Genomic DNA, 21,752 nt, shown 5'->3' with positions numbered 1-21,752 from the left:
GGTGAATGTGGGGGGGAAAAATAATAAAATTTGATTCAAAAAAAAAAAAAAGTTACAATGGCACTAAAACGGTGACTGACAATCGTTCCTCGCGCTTACGACCATCACAGCATTCCCCGCGATCGTGTGATCAGAATTTGGACGCTTGATCCTCAACACACTGGTTGCAGCCTCCTGGAGTCACATGATCGCCATTTGCGACCTTCCCAGCTGCCTTCAGACAATGGGGGAAGCCACATTCACTTAATAACCGAAGGATTCACTTAACAACTGTGGCAAAAAAAAAAAAAGCTCATAAAATCGGGGACAATTCGCTTAACAACCCTCTTGCTTAGGAATGGAAATTCTGGTCTCAATTGTCGTCATAAGTTGAGGAGTACCTGTAATGGAGAGGGGTGTACTGTTGATTTACATTTCCTACTATCCAGTGCATTCACACACATACACTAAACATGTTTTTTGTCTGCGTGTTGCTCTTCGCAGCATTTGGAAATATAGGCAGTTCCTCCACTTACAACAGTTCATTTAGTGACCATTCAAAGTTACTGCGGCACTGAAAAAAGCGACTTATGACCATTTTTCTCATTTATGACCGTTGCAGCATTCCCATGGTCACGTGATTAGAGTTCACATCTGGGTACTTGGGAACAGATTCATCTTTATGACAGTTGCTGTGTCCCAGAGTCATGTGAATCAGCTTTTGCAAACTTCTGACAAGTGAAGTCATTGAGGAAGTCAGATTCACTTAAATGGGGAAAACTCACTTAACAAATGGCTCGCTTAGCAACAGAAATTTTGGGCTCAATTGCCGTCGTAATTCAAGGACTGTCTGTAATGAAGAGCAAGGCTCAACCTCTCTCCAGCTGCCTTTTTCTAATGTTTTTTTCTTTATTCCCAGTAGCAGCTTCATCCTTACTATGTTCTAAAACTCTTCGAAGAGGTGGAGCATCATCTCAGCCAGCTGCCAAATATCAACAGAATCTCTACCTGCTACAGTGAGGAGATCACCGTGTGTGGTAAGTCTACTTTTTGTAAATAGGCGGAGGTGGAGCCCTTGGCAGAGTTGCAAGAAGAGAATAGCAGTCGTGGGCCCAGCAAAGGAGACCTGGTCTCTGCAGATGGGTGGCATATAAATTTAATAGACAGATTAGATAGATACAGAGGGATGATTGAGATGGATGGATACAATAGATAGATAAGATAGATGATAGATAGATGATAGATAGATAGATAGATAGATAGATAGATAGATAGATAGATGAGAGAAAATAAATAATATAAATACAAATATAGATAGATAGATAGATAAGAGAGAGAAAATAAATAATATAAATACAAATACTGATAGATAGATAGATAGATAGATAGATAGATAGATAGATAGATAGATATAGATGGGTGGCATACAAATTTAATAGATTAGATAGATATACAGGGATGATTGAGATGGATGGATACGATAGATAGATAGATAGATAGATAGATAGATAGATAGATAGATAGATAAGAGAGAGAAAATAAATAATATAAATACAAATACTGATAGATAGATAGATAGATAGATAGATAGATAGATAGATAGATAGATGAGAGAGAGAAAATAAATAATATAAATACAAATACTGATAGATATAGATGGGTGCATATAAATTTAATAGTTTAGATAGATATACAGGGATGATTGAGATAGATGGATACAATAGATGATAGATAGATAGATAGATAGATAGATAGATGAGAGAGAGAAAATAAATAATATAAATATAAATACTGATAGAGATAGATAGATGATAGATAGATAGATAGATAGATAGATAGATAGATAGATAGATAGATGAGAGAGAGAAAATAAATAATATAAATACAAATACTGATAGATATAGATGGGTGCATATAAATTTAATAGTTTAGATAGATATACAGGGATGATTGAGATAGATGGATACAATAGATGATAGATAGATAGATAGATAGATAGATAGATAGATAGATAGATAGATGAGAGAGAGAAAATAAATAATATAAATATAAATACTGATAGAGATAGATAGATGATAGATAGATAGATAGATAGATAGATAGATAGATAGATAGATAGATAGATAGATGAGAGAGGGAAAATAAATAATATAAATATTGATAGATAGATGATAGATAGATAGATAGATAGATAGATAGATAGATAGATAGAGATAGATGAGAGAGAGAAAATAAATAATATAAATATTAATATTAATAGATAGCAAATAGATAGATAAATAGATAAGGTAAAGGTAAAGGTTCCCCTCGCACATATGGGCTACTCGTTCCCAACTCTAGGGGGCAGTGTTCATCTCCGTTTCAAAGCCGAAGAGCCAGCGCTGTCCGAAGACGTCCCTGTGGTCATGTGGCCGGCAGGACTAAATGCCAAAGGCGCACGGAACGCTGTTCCCTTCCCACCAAAGGTGGTCCCTATTTTTCTACTGGCATTTTTTTTTGGGGGGAATTTTTTTTATTTTTAAACAAACAAAACATAAAACATCCATCATCCATTACAATTGCAAACAGTGTGTCGATCAGTTACAAATCCCTTGTGCTTCATTTTACAAATTATATTTCTCATATTATCAACCTAGTATATATCTTTATATCATTATCCTCATTTATCATTTATCTAGCAATGGCATTATTATTTCAAAAAAAAAAAAAAAGTAAAAACAAGGCTCCAACGATCACAGCTGTGCCGCGCGATCATCGGAGCCTTTTTTTCATTCTTTTTTAAAGCATTTTTTTACTACCTATTTGCCCGAGCCGGTAGTCAAAAAACGCTTTCAAAAGGTTATTTTAAAAAGGCTCTGAGGATCACAGCTGTGGCGCACGAACATCGGAGAGAGAGAGAGAGAGAGAGAGAGAGAGAGAGAGAGAGAGAGAGAGAGAGAGAGAGAGAGAGGAAAGAAAGAAAGAAAGAAAGAAAGAAGGAAAGAAAGAAAGAAAGAAAGAAGAAAGAAAAAAAGAAAGGAAGGAAGGAAGGAAGGAAGGAAGGAAGGAAGGAAGGAAGGAAGGAAGGAGGGAGGGAGGGAGGGAGGGAGGGAGGGAGGGAGGAAGGAAGGAAGGAAGGAAGGAAGGAAGGAGGGAGGAAGGGAGGGAAGGAATGAAAGAAAAAGGAGAGGAAGGAAGGACTACAAACCTGGCACTAGACGCAGCTTCAGAGGATAACCTCTTAAGACCCTCCTATTCCAGCAAGCCGGCCTGGCCTAATTTTCTCCCCTTTCAATTTTTAAATTGAAATTTTAATTTGTTTTAAATTATTGGGATTTTTTATTGTCTTGGGCTAAATTATTTAATTTGGTTTTAATTATGTTTCTAACTTTTGTATTTATGTATTTTATTTTGTGCCTGTTCACCGCCCTGAGTCCTTCGGGAGTAGGGCGGTATATAAATTTAATAAAACATAAACAAACATAAACCCATGGCTGGAAGAGACCTGGAGGTCATCTAGTCCAACCCTGCTCCAGCAGGACATTCTTAGTGAGTTTCTTTCTTTTGATCCCCCCAGTCACATGGTTACATAGCCATGCCCACCCAGTCACATGACCCCACCACCATCAAGCCACGCCCACAGAACCGGTAGGAAAGAAATTTAGATTTCACCCCTGGTACAAAGTGAGCATGTGCTCACTGGTGGTAAGAATATGTGAAACCCACCGCTGGTTGACAGCAATAAGGAAATATTATGGGATGTTGATTCCTTAGTCTTCTCTCAAGCTCAGCAGTGTCCTGCTCGATGTTAAATAAAACTCCTGCACTGTGCAAGGAGCTGGATTAAATTGACTTTAAAGATTCTTCCCAATTATATATTCTAGGATTTTATCAAATTCTTCACCGAGATAACACTTTCTCCCTTTCTTTCATTAGGAGACTTACATGGGCAAATATTCGACTTGTTTCACATATTTTACAAGGTAAGCAGAGCTTGGGTGACGATATGTCAAAAGCAATCGAAATAAACCAACCTTTATTTAAAAAATACCCTTAATTCTTAATTTTCCATGCAAGAAAAGACGTGGTAACTCTTCCTAGCCCGTGTATAAGAAAATAATTGCACGTTTTGCTGGTTGTTAGATTTTTGCTACGGTGAAGCAATAAAACACACAACAGGCATCAGTGAATCTGTTTTGGCCATTTTTTTTTCTTTTTGAAAAAAAAAAGAAAAATAATCCATTCAGGCAAAAGGAAAAAAAAAATCAAATATATATATGTATGTGTATGTATGTATGTATGTATGTATGTATATATACATATACATATACATATACATATACATATACATATACATATACATATACATATACATATACATATACATATACATATACATATACATATACATATACATATATATATATATATATATATATATATATATATATATATTCTTCTCTTCTTCTCTTACATTGGTTTGTGCATTTTCATGTGTATGTTGCTCATTTGCACCCGGATCTTTTCACTAAACAAAAATTGTCCAGGATTTTAAGGCTTCCCTCTATGAACTCATCCTAACTTCCCATATTCTAGTCACCATTTGCAATGGAATGCTGAGATAATCTTAAAGGAAATGGAGATACTGCCTAAAACAGTGTTTCTCAATCTTGGAAGCTTGAAGATAGGTGGACTTCAACTCCCAGAATCGCTGTTGGCTGGGGGATTCTGGGAGTTGAAGTCCACCCGTCTTCAAGCTTCCAAGGTTGAGAAACAGTGGCCTAAAATATCATCAAACACAAGGTCCACGGGCTGGGATCCGGCCCGCCAAGTGGTCAGATCTGGCCCCTGGGCTATTCTGCAGAATGTAAGAGGTCGTGCAGTGGTGAAATCTGAACTGGTTTACTACCGATTCGCTGGCTGCGCATGCACAGTGCGCACCACGCAACAAATGCGAGGTGCGCGCACGCAGCGCACACCAAAAGGAGGCATGCGGTAAGTAGAACAGCGCGCGAGGGGGGAGTGATCAGCTGTGGTGTGCAATCTTTTTTTTTACTTTTAAAAGCATTGCTTTTAAAAGTTAAAAAAAAAACAGCCTCAGACGATCCCGCGGCTCAGCCGGGATCGTCAGAGGCTTTTTTTTTTTAACCTTTTTAAAGCATATTTTACAACCTATTCGGCCAGATAGGTTGTAAAAAAATACTTTTAAAAGTTAAAAAAGGGTATGCGTGACTCAGCTGGGCATGGGCGGGAGGGGGGGGAGGGCAGGGATTTTTGCTACCGGTTCTCCGAACCACCCGCCGCCATCGCTAACGGATTGGGCAATCCGGTCCGAACCGGGAGCATTTCACCCCTGGGGCTGGGTGGTTACGGCTCGGTCTACCCAGTGTGAAGAGGAAACATGCAGTTGGGGAGTGGCATCAAGCTGGCCACACCCACTCAGTCAGCCAGCCACGCCCACCCAGCTCCCTGAGGTCAACCGAAGCCCTGATGTGACCCTCAATGAAATTGTGTTTGATACCCCTGCACTCCCTGTACATAAACAGGGAGGAAACTCCACTCCCTTCTCGCACTGATGATGATATCTAGTTGGATCATGAAACATCTGCAAGAAAATATCAGACTCAGAGATCACCCAGGGGCCCCACCGATTAAGGCTCACTTGGGGGCTTGTCGTTGTACAGTATACATGATGTACAATCAGTGCTGATATTCAGCCAGTTCAGACCGGTTTGTTCGAACCGGTAGTGGCGACCTGCAGGTGGCCTCCACCCCCGATGCTATGCCGTCCTATTTAGCCACATTTTCTAAGCCGCGCGCATGTGTGCAAGCCATGTACGCAAGCCAAGCGCATGCACGGAAGGCCGCACCCATGCATGGAAGGCGCACATGTGAGCAAAGCAAGCTTGCATGCGCACGCTTACATTTTTGGTGCGCGGCGAACCAATGGTAAAATTATGTCAAACCCACTTCTGTGTACAATAACAATAAAGGCTATTATTATTATTTTTAAAATTAATTTTATTAAATATATAATTTAAAAATGTTAGACTTGGTGCAACTTGTCTGGTACATACTGAGAGAGCCTTCTCTGTGGGGGCACCGACGATCTGGAATGAGCTCCCCCCAGAGATACGGAGGATTCCGGATCTGCGCACCTTCCGCCGCGAGCTGAAGACTCTTTTATTTTATCAAGCCGGCCTCGCCTAAATCTTCTCCCTTTTAAGTGTAAATTTTAAATTTTTATTGTATTTTAAAATATGGGTATTTTAAATTATGGATATCAATTCAGCCAAATTTATTTAATTCATTTTATTCGATTTTAAATTTTGTATATGTATGTGTTTTATTTCATGGCTGTTCACCGCCCTGAGTCCTTCGGGAGTAGGGCGGTATAGAAATTCAATAAAATAAATAAATAAATAAATACTGTCATAATACATAATAGTACATAATATCATGCATATTCCATATATACTTTTTGTACATTCAATCACACTTCAGTTACATACATCTTCCCTTCGTACCTATTCAAATCCAATTTATTCCTATCTAATATTTCTTTATTTTATTTATTTTTCTCCCCTTTCCTTCACTCTGTTTCTAATTCCCTATCCCTACATTCCTCCTTTTCTCTAGCCATTTATAAAATGTATTCCAGGTTACATAGAATTCCGATTCATCTTTATCTTTGAGCTCCATTGTTAACCTGTCCATTTCTGCACAGGTCAATATCTTGTTAATTATTTCTACCTCCTGTGGGTTCTCTCTGCACTTCCAATTTTGTGCGAATATTAACCTCGCTGCCGTTAGTATGTGTACCATAAAATATATTTCTTCTTTTTTGTAATTACCCTTACTATACCCAGAAGGAAGAGTTCTGGCGTCATATCTATCGTCTTGGCTACTATTATTGTTGTGTTATTGTCTCCTAATCTTGCCGTCCTACTGAAGTTTAATTTTAGGGATCTTTTCTTCCTTACAGAACGGACTTCCTTCTCCGCAGAAGTTGTATGTCTTCAACGGCGACTTTGTTGACCGAGGCCCGCATTCCATTGAGATCCTGATCATTATCTTCATTTTCCTCTTGATTTACCCCAAAGAGGTCCACCTGAATAGAGGAAACCATGAGGACTATATGATCAATTTCCGGTATGGAACCCAAAACCTTTGCCAAAACGGCAATCTATTTTTTATTTTGTTTATCTTTGTAAGCCACAGAGGTACTGAGAGTGAGTGGGGTGGCCATAGGAGTGTGTGAATGTGTGTGTGTGTGTGTGTGTGTGTGTGTGTGTGTGAGTTGGATAGACGGCATCCCTACCAGATGGATCCGCAATTTACTGACCCACCACATCCAATGTGTGGTGCCCAATGGAACGACATCTACATGGAGCAGTGGTGGGTTGCCTCAGGTTTGCACCGGTTCTATAGAACCGATAGTAAAACCGACAGGAGGCTCCGCCCACTGACCCCGACGTCACCAAAATGCTTCTGCGCATGCGTAGAAGAGCACGTACACACGCAAGCAAAGCAGTCCTGTTGTGAACCGATAGTAAAGGCAAGTAGAACCCACCCCTGACATGGAGGGAAGCGTGTGGTTCCCCAAAGATGTGTCCTTGGCCCAGTACCCTTCAATGTTTTCATAAACCTCAAACAGTCACTAAACAAACTGATATAAGTTGAGGGCTTTCTGTAAAAGCTATAGGGAATAAAATAACCTGGATGAATAGGAGGAAAAACTGTTAGCAAGATAAGTGGATCTTGAGCCATGGCCAAGAAAATAACCTGAAAAAGTGTTGGAATATATACATTAGAATGTATTGCAACAACTACAGAATTATTCAACCAGTAGATGGCAGTGTTTAGTGTGCATCTATGGTTACAATCTATGGTTTCTTTATTTTCTGAGGAGAGTTTCCTGTTTCCTGTTACAGTAATATACCAGTAGTTGAGCAGTAAAGCACATGGTGACTGTTCTCTTTGTTTGCTCTATGTGGTGCTTTATATAAAACAGAATTTCTAACAGAAAGTGTCCCAGATAAGCCCTTCCCTAGTTCATACCAAGATAAAAGAACAGAGGAGGGAAGCCCATTCCAACTTGCAAGATTCTGTTACTGTATCTGTTCCAATAAAACTACTGCCCTCCTTCATGACATCGGTTTCTTGGTCTGATTTATCTTGTAGGGCTGAAAATAAGTCGAAAGTATAGGTAGTCCTCAACTTACAACCACAATTGAGTCCAAACATTCTGTTGTTAAGCGAGACATTTGTTAAGTGAGTTTTGCCCCATTCTTTGACTTTTTTTTGCCACAGTTGTTCAGTGACTCACTGCAGTGGATAAGTTAGAAACCCCGGTTGTTAGGGAATCTAGCTTCCCTATTGACTTTGCTTGTCAGAAGGTCATAAAAGGGGATCGCATGAACCCGGGACAGCGCAAAGGTCATAAATATGAGTCACTTGCCAAGCGTCTGAATTTTGGTCAAATGATCATGGGGATGCTGCCAAGTTCGTAACTACGAAAAAACGGGTCATCAGTCCCATTTTTCAGTGTCGTGCTAAATTTGAACCGTCACTAAACAAACTGTTGTAAGTGGAGGACTACCTGTGCCACTTTTAATATTGTCGTTGTTTTGCTCTATTTCTGAGGCATCTATTTAAAACCTTCCCTTCTCTTCTGCCTCTAGCTACGGGTTCACCAAGGAAGTGACACGGAAATATAAGGTACTCCGGTTTACCTACCTATTGCATCTTCTGTCTTGTCGGGTGACCCTGTACCCGTGGCGGTATTCAGCCGGTTCTATCTAGTTCGGGCGAACTGGTAGCAGTGGCTGTGGAAGGCTCCGCCCACCCATCCGGACATTATCACGTCCCGTTTTCAACGGTCTACGCATGCGCGGAAGGGTCTGCGCATGCGCGCGTGCTCACATTTGTGAACCGGTAGCGAAGGTAAGTGAATACCACTCCTGCCCCGTCCTGTGCGTCTCAGTTTTTGCACTCTGCTCCTCTTCCCTCTAGGATCATGCCCACAGACTCCTGACGGTGATCAAGAACGTTTTTAGCAGCATCCCTTTGGCAACCTTGATTGACAGGAAGGTCCTGGTCGTACATGGAGGCATATCCGATAAGACCGATTTAGAACGGCTAGCCAAAGTTGAGAGATGTAAGGTATGGCGTTAGAAGCGAACCTGCTTTTGTTTGTGGCAGAACAGAGCAGAATAACAGAGTTGGAAGGGACCGTGGAGGTCTTCTAGTCCAACCCACTGCTCATCCAGGAGACCCTATACCAGGGATCGGCAACCTTAAACCATCAACGAGCCACAAAGGTTCTAACTGGAAGCCTCCCGTTCAATTCTGGAGCCAACCGGAAGTCCGGTTCCCGCATCATAGAGTCTCCTCCTAGTGCGCTGTCCTTTTTCCTCTACTTGTCCTAACCAAAAGCCCTATCAATTGTGGAGCTGACCGGAAAACCCGGCCCTTGCCATAGAGTCTCCTCCTGGCACGCCGTGCTTCCCCTCTCCCCCAACCGGAAGCTTCTCTCAAAATTGTGGTGCCAATTTCTGCCCCCCTCCGACCCGCACAAAAAGACCCCAAAGGGGGAAACTCTCTGCAGTAACACAAGCGTTCATTGCATGTATCTGGCCCAGGGGCCGTAGTTTGAGGACCCCTGATTTAGTTCAATATAAAAAATGCAAATAATTTTTCTGCAGACCGCTAAAATTTTCTCGCAGACCACAAGTGGTCCGTGGACCACCAGTTGGTGACCGCCGTTCTAAGTCACGTATATTCCTTTGGTGTCCTTCTCAACTTAGATTCCCTCTGTGCTAACACCAAAGAGAAGAAGAACTTTGGACTATACTGCATCTGAAGGTAGCAGACCAACCAGGAGTGGTTCCACAATCAGCATCCCCCAAGGGGGACAAAAGTCAGTCCAGGAAGATTCAAAATCCGCTGGCAAGTCACCTGGAATCCAGAAAATCTCCGGACCCAGTTCATCTCTGGATTCAGAGGACTCAAGTGAATCCACAAACGATGATGATGATGACATTGAACAGGTAAGCATTCGGAGAACTGCCGAAATCCCAGCAAGCAGAAAAGTAGCAATGAACCCAGCTTAAGGTAGCAATAGCCGACCAACCTGTAGGAGAAAAAGAGCAGAGCCTGTGGGTGGAGTCAAGACAGTCATCAGCCTAGAGTCATTACGCTCCCACCAGCCGTACAAGTCCGACCTTTCTTGAACTCTGTTAATTCTTATCTGCCGCCAATTCAGTGAATGAATGAATTTATTTATTGATTAGCCCTTGGGCCATATCAAAGTGCAGAGTTCCAGAAACAAATCATTACAAAAGTTTGGTAAAACAATTTAAATGAAATTGGAATAACGCACGATTTAAAAATGCAATTAGAATAAAATACGATCTAAAATGAAATCGGAATAAAATACAATAATTTGAGATACAATTTAAATATGATTAAAATTATATTATAATGTCACCCCTGCCTCTAGCCAATCGGTCTTAAAACTACTATTAAAATTACATTATTAGATCAAATGGTCTTTCCTACAATCTACCACATTCTGCTGCACCAACTTTGTCCTTTTTTCCATCAACTTTACCGCAAATTTAGCAATCCATTTCACCAACTGCAAGTTAGTACCTAACAGACAATGTTGCAAGAAGTGCTCTTTAGACTTAGGGGTGACCCTAAGTCCGACCTTTCTTGAACTCTGTTAATTCTTATCTGCCGCCAATTCAGTGCTGACTATTAGTTGACCAGATTCTTGTGTAGAGGCAGGAGCAATAAATCAACAGCAAATGGTCCTGATTCTTCATGCCCAATACAACCACAGCTAAGGGAGTCAAAGAGTAGGGGTAATAAAAAAAGATTCTCTTTCTAAGAAGTTGAAACAATCTCTTTTACAATGGAGGAAATCATGCTGACAGGGTGGATCATATGACAACCCTGCACCAATCTGAGTTTAGGTTCATGTCACACAGATCTGAGCCATGATTTACTGTATGCAGGTAGTAGTCCTCGACTTACAACCCCAATGGAGCCCAAAATTTCTGTTGTTAAGTGTGTTGTCCTGTTTTACTACCTTTCTTGCCTCGGTTGTTAAGTGAGTCACTGCAGTTGATAAATCAGTAATCCGGTTCTTAAATCAATCTGACTTCCTCATTGACTTGGCTTGTTAGACAAAGGTCGCAAAAGGTGATCATATGACCTTTTGCTGAGGTTCTGGATTTTAAATAAAATAAAATAGAACTTTGACTTTATACATGGTGACGGCAACAGTGGCGGGTTCCTCCTGGTTCGACCCGGTTCGGCCGAGCCGGTAGTGGTGACGATATGATGTCACCGAACTGGTTCTCTTTGTTTGGGAGCTGGGCCCTCCTGCCCCCACTCCTCACGTTAGTCTTACCTTTTATTTGGCCCCACCCCCAATCTATTCACTGCATTCCCGAGTCCCATCTGATTGGCTAGAAGGAAAAAAACTGTTTAAACTCTTGTCGCAGGGTTTCAAAGGGCCGCCCTACAGCTGATCAGTGTTAAAAGGCAGTGTGGTGGTAGACCAGTGCCTCCAAAAGCAAATGAGTAGACCGGGTGCCTCCAAAAACAAATGGGTAGATCGGTACAGCTCTGCAAGCAGTTAAAAGCCTGGTAGACCAGTACCTCTGCTAAATCCTAAAGAATTGTCACATGACCATCAAACCACACCCACAAAATAAGCCACGCCCACAGGACCGGTAGTAAAAAATTCTAGAACCCACCCCTGGACGGCAGCAAGAATATTCTGTGCACAGGAATGGAAGGGTACTTTGATTCCCACAATGGAGGAATGGCTGCAAAACGTGACGGAGTTAGCAGAGACGGCAAAACTGATAGCTTTGTTTAAAGAAAAGAATGCAATTAAATTTGTTTCTGCTTGGAATCACTTTTGGATGTTGTGCTTGAAGTGGGGGGAAAAAACGAAGCTTTGGTTTGGGGTTTTGCTGATTAAATACATTTGTTGTTAGGATGTATTATTATGCACCAAACAGAGTTGGAAGTGAATGCTTTTTTCTTTCTTTCCCACCTTGATCCTAGATTTTTTTTTCCTTTTTTCCCCTTCCCCTATTTTCCCCCTATTTTCATGTTTTTTTTTCCTTCGTATTTTTGTATTTTAGATTTTGATAAACTAATAAAAATTCAAAACTCCAGAATTTCTAATGTTGACGCTATTCCTTGCTGACATTTGTTTTGAATGTGGACTTACATACCTGACTCGTGCACAGAATTAAAATAGAGCAACTGGAAAACCTCCTGTCTGTGACTTTGCTTATAGGTGATAGATATTTTATGGAGTGACCCTGATTCCAAACCTGGATGCACAGATAACTTAGAAAGGGGCGGAGGCTGTTACTTCGGGCCTGATGTGACGGATTCGTTTTTGCAGAAACACCGCCTGCAGTTCATCATCCGCTCTCATGAATGCAAGCCGGAGGGTTATGAAGTCGACCACAATCGGAAGGTAGGCTCAGGGGAGGACCGGTGTTTAGGGTGTTGCTGGAGAGGTGCAGGATATCAGTAAAAGCTTCTGGATGGCAAAAGTGCATGGGGAATAGAATCATAAATTCACAGAATCACAAAATCATAGAATCACAGAATGAATGAATAATAGAATCACAAAATCATAAAATCACAGAATCACAAAATCACAGAATAACAACATCAGAGAATCAGAGAATCACAAAAGGAAAGAATCACAAAATGAAAGAATCACAGAATCACAAAAGGAAAGAATCACAAAATCAGAGAATCACAGAATCAAAAAAGGAAAGAATCACAAAATCATAAAATCACAGAATCACAAAATCACATAATAATGAAATCAGAGAATCATAGAATCACAAAAGGAAAGAATCACAAAATCACAAAATCACAGAATAACAAAATCAGAGAATCATAGAATCACAAAAGGAAAGAATCACAAAATCACAGAATCACAAAATCACAAAATCACAGAATAACAAAATCAGAGAATCATATAATCACAAAAGGAAAGAATCACAAAATCATAAAATCACAGAATAACAAAATCAGAGAATCAGAATCACAAAAGGAAAGAATCACAAAATCATAAAATCACAGAATCACAAAATCACAGAATAACAAAATCAGAGAATCAAAATCAAACAATGCACAAATGTGGATTAAGGTAAAGGCTTCCCTTGGCCGGTCGTGTCTGACTCTAGTAGGCAGTGCTCATTTCTGTTTTTTGGCCAAGAAAGCAGCTTTTGTCTGACGACACTTCGTGGCCAGCATGACTATATGCCGAGGGGCACAAAACACTGTTAACTTCTCACCAAAGTGGTACCTATTTATCTACTCGCATTTGCATCATTGCGAGCTACTAGGAGCTAGGATGAGGCACGGGAGCGCCCCCTGTTGCACGGCACTTGGGTCTCGAACCCGGACTGTCAGCTCTCCAGCTGACAAACTCAGTGTCTTTAACCACTGAGCTTCGTGCCACCACCAATGTGGATTAAACCAAAGTAAAGATTAACACATGATTTTTGGAGACCTTAACATGGGGACTGCTCTAAGTCTGTTGTACTCTGTTTTGTCTTGACAAGGTCATCACCATATTTTCGGCTTCAAACTATTATTCAGTGGGCAGTAACCGGGGTGCCTACATCAAACTGGGACCTGACCTCATCCCTCATTTTGTCCAGTTTCAAACCACCAAAGGAGTATCCCGCCAACTGAACATAACTCAAAGGTAAGCCAGCATTGCGTACAGTTGTTATAGCCTGTTGTGGCCCGCCAGTGGCCAGTGGATCTGGCAGTAGATTCTGACAGTGTGGAGGTTGGAGAAAAACATGGGCCAGTCCTGAAGTCTGGGGAAGGCTCTGATGAGGGCTCTGCGTCGGAGGCAGAGAGGGGGCCAGCTAGGTAACATCATCAGTGCTAGTAGGGGAGAGCAAATCCGTTTCCTACTAGCACTGGTGGGATTCAAATAATTTAACAACCGGTTCTCTGCCCTAATGACTGACTAGGTGGGCGTGGCCATGGTGGGCGTGGCCAAGGGGTGTGGCAGGCAGCACTTGGACTCCTGCACCCCTCTGGGGGCAAAAATGGGCCATTGGGGGGGCACACTGCCCCTTCCCCGTGGCCCGTTTTGGGCCTACGAGGCCTCCCTAAAGCCTCCTGGGAGTGAAAATGGGCCGCAGGGGGGCATGCCGTACACCCCCATGCCCCATTTTGGGCCTAGGAGGCCTCCCTGCACTTACCTGGGAGCCAAAATGGGGCACATGGGGACTCTTGGAAAGGGCAGGGCAGTGCAGGGTGAGGTGGAGCCAGCCAGCAATTTAACTACCAGTTTGCCAGAACTGGCCTGAACCGGCTAAATCCCACCATTGCCTACTAGCAGTGATAATGTTACCTAGTTTGGGTGACAAAATGTCTACAAGAAAACCACCAAGGACCCTTTTTAGGACTATATGACCAGCAGTAAGTCGAGAACTATCTGTAGAGAAAATTAAATGATAATTCAGGGAAAAGAAAAGAGTTTTTTTTAAAAACAAACAAAGAAACAAACCACAATCCAGTTGATTTATTCCAGTGAACAAAGGACGGCTCTGTTCTGTGATCAGTTTCCCAAAGCTAGTCATCCCGAAAGGGCACAGTCTGAACGTTTTCGTTCTCGTGTGATTTTACGTGGCATAATTTTTTTTCTTTTTTCTCCCAGGACCAGCCGAGTGGAGGAGTCAGCGTACCAAATTTTAAAGGAGCAATTGTTTGCTCACCGGTCAGAACTCATTGCAGCATTCAGGGGCTACGATAAGAAGAACATAGGTAAGGCTAAGAAAAAGACATTTTTGGGGACAGCAGTCAGAAAGTCGAGATGGGCTCCCTGCCCATAAAACCTTGGCAGACTTTTGATGCCACCGCGATAGCAATTTAATTTAATTTAATTTAATTTAATTTAATTTAATTTAATTTAATTTAATAATTTAATTTAATCATATTTCTATGCCACTAAGTGGCATATAACAATAGCACTTAGACTTATATTTATTTATTTAATTTTTATTTTTATTTAATTTTGATTTATATGCCGCCCTTCTCCGGAGACTCAGGGCGGCTTACAATGCGCTAAGCAATAGCCTTCATCCTTTTGTATATTTATACAAAGTCAGCTTATTGCCCCCACAACTGGGTCCTCATTTAACCTACCTTAGAAAGGATGAAAGGATATACTGCTTCATACAACACTAAGTGGTTTACAGAGTCAGCCTATTGCTCCCAACAGTCTGAGTGTTCTGACCCAGCTCTCCAAACGCAACGAACCCTCTGAAGTTAACTCAAAGATTCCTTTATTAGGAGCGCCAGCAGCCCTGGCAAAAAGTTTCTCTCTCAACGCAGGCTAACAAGTCCATCCAGCTGGAAGATGAATAGTTGCCATCTATTCATCTCCGCCCCCTGCCTTTTATCCCCAGAGCTAGGGTGGGGCTTCGCTGTCCCAAGGATCAGCCCATAGATTTCCACTGCTCTCCTCTCCTCTGCCTTCTGTGCATCAGGCACTGGACCCAGCTGTTCCTCCTCTTCCTCATCAGCCACCTCCAGACCAGGGGTGGGTTCTAATTGTTTTTACTACCGGTTCTGTGGGCGTGGCTTAATTTGTGGGTGTGGCTTGGCTGTCATGTGACTAGGTGGGCGTGGCTAGCTGGTCAGAGTCATTTCTGGAAGGTCCTCGCACTTACGACCAGTCCTCGCACTTACGACCCGACTCATTTGTTTGCTTTTAACACTGATCAGCTGTAGGACAGCCCTTTGAAGCCCCGCGGCAAGAGTTTAAACAGTTTTTTTCCCTCTAGTCATCAGCTGGGACTCAGGAGGCAGCAATAGATTGGGGGTGGGACCAAGCAAAAGGTAAGAATAACGTGGGTGGGAGGGCGGGGGGGGAGAACCGGTTTGGTGACGTCATATCGTCACCGCTACCGGCTCGGCCGAACCGGACCGAACCGGGAGGAACCCACCACTGCTCCAGACCTAGGGATGATGAGGGGACTGGAGGCTAAAACATAGGAAGAACGCTTGCAGGAACTGGGCATGGCTAGCCTAGTGAAGAGAAGGACCAAGGGAGACATGATAAGCAGTGTTCCAATATTTGAGGGGCTGCCACAGAAAGGAAGGAGGTCAAGCTATTTTCCAAGGCACCTGAAGGCCAGACAAGGAATAATGGATGGAAACCGATCAAAGAGAAATTCAACCTAGAAATAAGGAGAAATTTTCTGACAGAAAGAACAATCAACCAATGGAACAGCTTGTCTTTGGAGGTTGTGGGAGCTTCACCACTGGAAGCTTTCAAAAAGAGACTGGACTGCCATTTGTTAGAAATGGTGTAGGGTTTCCTGCTTCAGCGGGGGGTTGGACTAGATGACCTACAAGGTCCCTGCCAACTCTGTTAATCTGTAACCTGGCAGATTTACAACTGTTAGAGGCATCCTGCAGCCATGCGACTGTATTTTGCAACAATTTAGTTTAGTTTAGTTTAGTTTATTTGATTTGTATACCGCCCTACTCCCGAAGGACTCAGGGCGGTGAACAGCCAACAATAAAATACATAAATACACAAAATTTAAAAACCCGATAAAATCAAATTAAATTATTTGGCCCAGACAAATTAAAATACCCCAATAATTTAAAAACAGATTAAAATTTACATATTTAAAAAGGGAAGAGATTAGGCCAAGCCCGCTTGATGGAATAAAAAGGTCTTCACAGCACGGCGGAAGGAACGCAGATCCGGGATCCTCCGTATCTCCGGGGGGAGCTCATTCCAGATGGTAGGTGCCCCCACAGAGAAGGCTCTCCCCCTAGGGGCCGCCAGTCGACACTGTTTGGCTGACGGCACCCGGAGGAGTCCCTCTCTATGAGAGCGTACTGGCCGGTGGGAGGCTATTGGTGGTAGTAATTTTGCCGAAAACTGGGTTATTTTTGATTTTCAGCCAAACTATGCCCATAGTGAACCACTGATTCACTTTACGACTGCCGTACTCCCTTAACAACCCTGCTACTTAAAAATCACCGATTCACCCTACGACCACCAAAACGAGGATCCATTATGGTCATAACTCAAGGACTACCGTACTTATAATGTTGGTCCTTCACCAAGTCATTCTGAAACAATTTATTTTTGTGTTCTCACAGGCCTCATCACTGTAAACGACTGGGCAAAGGCCATCGAGTCGGTCCTCCAGCTGGGACTGCCATGGAGGATGCTGAGACCACATCTGATATTGCAACTGACCAATGGAAAGGTGGACTACAAGACATGGCTCAGAGACATCGTGACGGAAGAGAAATCTTCCATCCAAGAGGTAATGCACTAGAGAGTCTCTGGAAATGAAGAGAACCAGCATCACGTACCCAGGGGTGGGTTCTACTTACCTTTACTACCGGTTTGCAACGGGATTGCACAGTTCGCCGATGACAACATCCGGGCTGGTGGGTGAGGCCTCCCGCTGGTTTTACTACCGGTTCTTGCGAACCGGTCCGAACCGGGGGCAACCCACCACTGCACCTATCAATAGCCATGTTGTCCTTCTACACTTAGGCAAGTAAAATCAAACATACAGGTACAGATTATTAGGTGATGTTGTGGCCCGCCGGCAGCCAGCAGAGCTGGCAGCAGAGTCGGACAGTGAGGAGGTTGGGGAGGAACTTGGGCCAGTCCTGGGGGCTGGGGAAAGATCGGACGAGGGCTCTGAGTCGGAGGCAGAGAGGGAGTTAGACAGTAGAGGCAGAGGAACAGCTGGAGCTCGTTCCCAGTGAGTGCATGCGCAGAGCTGCCAGAAGACAAGAACAACTCAGAAAGCAGGGTCGACTCGGGAGTAAAGCACCGCCTTGGAGGTGATTGGCCCCTCCCATAGGAAATAAAAGAGGAGTGAACAGGGAGAGGGGGATTTTGCAGGAAACAATTTGTTCATTCCGTGACTCTAAGAGACTCTGTGCCAAGTTTTGCCTTGTACTGCGGTTGGAAAGAAGTTACGTGGCAGCTTGCCAAACGAGATAAGGTGTGTTGAGAAATATTCCTTTGAAAAACTGTTTGGACAAACCTTGCTGACTGTGAATGAAGGTAATTCACAGTCGTGAACTGGAAGTGCGGTTATAGTAATGGAACTTATTTTCACCAATGGTGGACCTGCCCGCAGGCGGTTAAATATTGGAAAAAAAATACGGCAATGGATTTTGGAAATTACACAGATTAATTTGGAATTAAGGCCCGAGATTTTCCTATTGGGGGCAAAACCTTTGAATGTTAAATTCAGATATATGGTTCTTGTTGATTCACATTATTACTGCAGCAAGATTAGTGTATGTGCAGGAGTGGAAAAATCAATACTTACCGATGGATTTGAAAATAATATATAAAATTAATGAGTGTGCGGAATCAGATAGATTAACTAGATTGATCAATGATAAAAAAGATTCAGAATTTTATAATAGTTGGAAACTATGGTATGATTGGGTCCAGAAAAGTTGGGATAGAATAGATATATGATGATGTATATATATGATGGCTAATATGTATGTATGACTTTATATTTATGGACATATGAATGACTTTATATTTATGGACAATGTAATCACATTATACCATGGTGGCAGGATTGTACATTTTATTTGGGTATTGGTGTATAGAATATATTAATAAAAATTATAATTTTAAAAAAAGATAAAATTAATAAAAAATTCACCGTCGCGTAAATAAAAGAGGTTTTGCCGGGATCTATTCCTGCCTCCTGCTTGTTAAGGGAGCCTAGGCCAAAACAGGTGAAATTTAGCTTAGTAGCAGCAACTGTGAGTGAGATCTTGGAGTCCTAGTGGACAATCACTTAAATATGAGCCAGCAGTCAAAAAAGCCAATACAATCCTAGGCTGCATTAACAGAGGGATAGAATCAAGATCACGTGAAGTATTAATAACGCTTTATAACGACTTAGTAAGAACACACTTGGAATACTGCACCCAGTTTTTGGTCACCACCATATATATATATATATTTTAATTTGATTTATATGCCGCCCTTCTCCGAAGACTCAGGGCGGCTTACAATGTGCTCAGCAATAGCCTTCATCCTTTTGTATATTTATACAAAGTCAGCTTATTGCCCCCACAACTGGGTCCTCAATTTACCTACCTTAGAAAGGATGGAAGGCTGAGTCAACCTTGAGCCTTGGCGAGATTCGAACCCTGCAGTAATTGCAGGCAGCTGGTCTTAATAACCAGCTTAATAACAGGGTGCCTTAAACCACTGTACTACCAAGGCTCTTTTATAAAAAATATAAAAAAGATGTCGAGATTCTGGAAAGAGAGAAGAGAAGAGTAACAAAGACAATTAGAGGCTGGAAGCTAAAACATATGAAGAACGGTTGCAAGAATTGGGTATGCCTAGTCTAGTGAAAAGGAGGACTAGGGGTGACATGTTAACAGTGTTTTGATATTTGAGGGGCTGCCACAAAAAAGAGGAGGTCAACCTGTTTGCCAAAGCACCAGAAAGCAAGGCAAGAAACAATGGATGGAAAGTAAAGGAGGAGAGAAGCAACCTAGAACTAAGGAGAAATGTCCTATCAGCAAAAACAACCAGTGGAACAACTTGCCTTCAGAAGTTGTGGGTGCTCCATCACTGGAGGCTTTTAAGAAGAAACTAGACAGCTGTTTGTCTGAATTGGCATAGGGTCTCCTGCTTGAGGGCTAGACTAGAAGATCTCCAAAGCCCCTTCCAACTTTTGTTATTCCTTCTTTTTCTCCTTCTCTTCCTCTTCCTGGAATTTCTTGCCAACCATGGAATTTGGCGACAGTATGGCAGCCAGTGAGGCTGACGAACCATCATTCCATAGATGCACACAAGACATAAATACGTTTTCAAGGTCATATCTTTATCCTATGTTAAGCATATTTGACTAATTCTAGCTATGTTTTGAAAACAAGATTTAAGGGACTTTTGCGTGAACAGTAGCCTTGTTTCTTTCAGCGCCTTCAGTCGAGTTTGCTGGAAAGCATTTACCGAAACTTATCCAACCTGGAGACGATCTTTAACCTGATTGACACCGATTGCTCAGGTAAAAATGCCTTTTATTATCTGCTGATTTCCTTTTTTTAATAGCCAAAGTGATTATTTGTGTACAAAGCCAAGTGTGATGGTTTTATACGCATGTGGAGGGTACAGTAGTATTAACTTCTATCCCAGCATTTTATAATACACCAGCAGAGGCAAGGACAATGTTGTTGTTGCTGATTTTATAAGGAATTAAATAACCAGGGATCTGTAGAGATTCTCAGTCATCCATGGTTGTTTCAAAGGTGCTTTTTCAGGAGGCAACTGGACTTTCTGGTTTTTTTTTCTTTGAAGATGTTTCACTTCTCCTCCAAAAAGCTTCTTCAGCTCTGACTAGATGGTGGGGAATGGAAGGATTTATATTCCTTGCATCCTTTTTGAGGGTCGTTGAAGCACTTGGAGGTTTATCTGTGTCCTCGGGGTCACCCGAGTAGTGCAAATGGTTCCTGTAGTCTGAAATTTTTTCCTGTGGAAAACCATTCCTACTCCCACGCCTTCCCAAGGGTGTTCGTCCCAAATTGTATAGCTAAAAACTTTGTAGAGATTCTCAAGTCATCCAGGTCATCATTGTCCCAAAGATGCTTTCACCAGCTGTGTGCAGGGAATATAAATCCTTCTATTCCCCACCATCCAGTCAGAGCTGAAGAAGCTTCTTGGATGAGAAGCAAAACGTCTTCAAAGAAAAAAACCAGAAATGCCTCCTGAAAAAGCATTTTTGGGATAAATAACCAGGCGTTTCTTGAGTCGTGGTTTCAGGAATATTTCCTTGCCTAAACAGAGAAACAGGATGACCACACGTGCCAAGTCAAGATGGCAACTGCAATCTCAGAATCAAGTCTCTTTTTAGCGAACCAAGTACATCTAAAAAGTGGCAGAATTTTTTTTAAAAAAAATCACATAATTGGAGCCATAGAAGTGCTATTGCTGTGATTTCCCACCTCTCCACCCCAAGAAAGATTGTGTTCTTTGCCTTCATCCTGCAGGATTTATTTGTCTCGAAGAGTTCAATCAAATTTGGAAGCTGTTCAGTTCCCATATGAATATTGATATCTCCGATGAAAACATCCGCGATTTGGCCCGCAGCATTGATTTCAACAAGGATGGGAAAATCGACTTCAACGAATTCCTCGAGGCATTCCGCCTGGTCAAACAACCAGTTTCCCAGTGAAAATCAAAGCCGCCGTGAGCTGAGCTGGTGGGGTAAAACCCACAGTCTCAAAACAAGGTTGCTAATTCTGTACTCATCTTTTACTCCAAAATCTGCCTCTGAACTAACCCCAAATTGTGAATTATTTACTGCTACCAATGGAGCCACTTTTACTTTTCTTAAATTCAACAGGAAAAAAAAAATCTGGGAAAAATTTTCCCTCAGTAACTTTCAAGCATTGAAGCTTTTTTTTTTTTTTTAGCGCTTGAGATCATTCAAACGCTTGTGATCAAAGCTGCATTGCTTTTAATAGCTTTACTCAATTTTAAAGCATAATACAGTTGTATCAACGATATCCAATGACCGGGACGTTTCCTTTTTGTTACAGTTTCAATGTGGGTCTAATAAAAAAAAAGTTTTGCCAAGTTTGGCTGATTAATTAGCAAAAGAAAGATTTAAAATTAAGTCTTACACAATTATGTCTAATCAAAAATCAAAAAGTATCTTTGTGTTTCAAGACTATTTCATTTACATGTTGAT

The 21,752-nt window shown here is 41.9% G+C and overlaps 1 protein-coding gene across 1 annotated transcript in view; it reads left to right on the top strand.

The window, feature by feature from the left end:
• PPEF2 (protein phosphatase with EF-hand domain 2) overlaps positions 1 to 21,233 on the top strand; it is a 30,216-nt gene extending 8,983 nt beyond the window's left edge. The window contains exons 5-16 of the mRNA XM_070948643.1: positions 902 to 1,016; positions 3,895 to 3,941; positions 6,944 to 7,110; positions 8,643 to 8,679; positions 8,974 to 9,123; positions 9,768 to 10,010; positions 12,284 to 12,469; positions 13,575 to 13,720; positions 14,690 to 14,796; positions 17,155 to 17,324; positions 19,982 to 20,069; positions 21,049 to 21,233. Of these exons, the coding sequence (XP_070804744.1) occupies positions 902 to 1,016; positions 3,895 to 3,941; positions 6,944 to 7,110; positions 8,643 to 8,679; positions 8,974 to 9,123; positions 9,768 to 10,010; positions 12,284 to 12,469; positions 13,575 to 13,720; positions 14,690 to 14,796; positions 17,155 to 17,324; positions 19,982 to 20,069; positions 21,049 to 21,233 (1,641 nt within the window). The remainder of the gene's footprint in view (positions 1 to 901; positions 1,017 to 3,894; positions 3,942 to 6,943; positions 7,111 to 8,642; positions 8,680 to 8,973; positions 9,124 to 9,767; positions 10,011 to 12,283; positions 12,470 to 13,574; positions 13,721 to 14,689; positions 14,797 to 17,154; positions 17,325 to 19,981; positions 20,070 to 21,048) is intronic.
• The last annotated feature ends 519 nt before the right edge of the window (positions 21,234 to 21,752 follow it).

Source organism: Pituophis catenifer, unplaced genomic scaffold (genome assembly GCF_029215685.1).
Source record: "Pituophis catenifer annectens isolate HBS135680 unplaced genomic scaffold, rPitCat1.0.hap2 SCAF_8, whole genome shotgun sequence".
In the NCBI taxonomy this organism is placed as follows: Eukaryota; Metazoa; Chordata; class Lepidosauria; order Squamata; family Colubridae; genus Pituophis; species Pituophis catenifer.
This window is presented reverse-complemented; position numbering and strand designations above follow the sequence as displayed.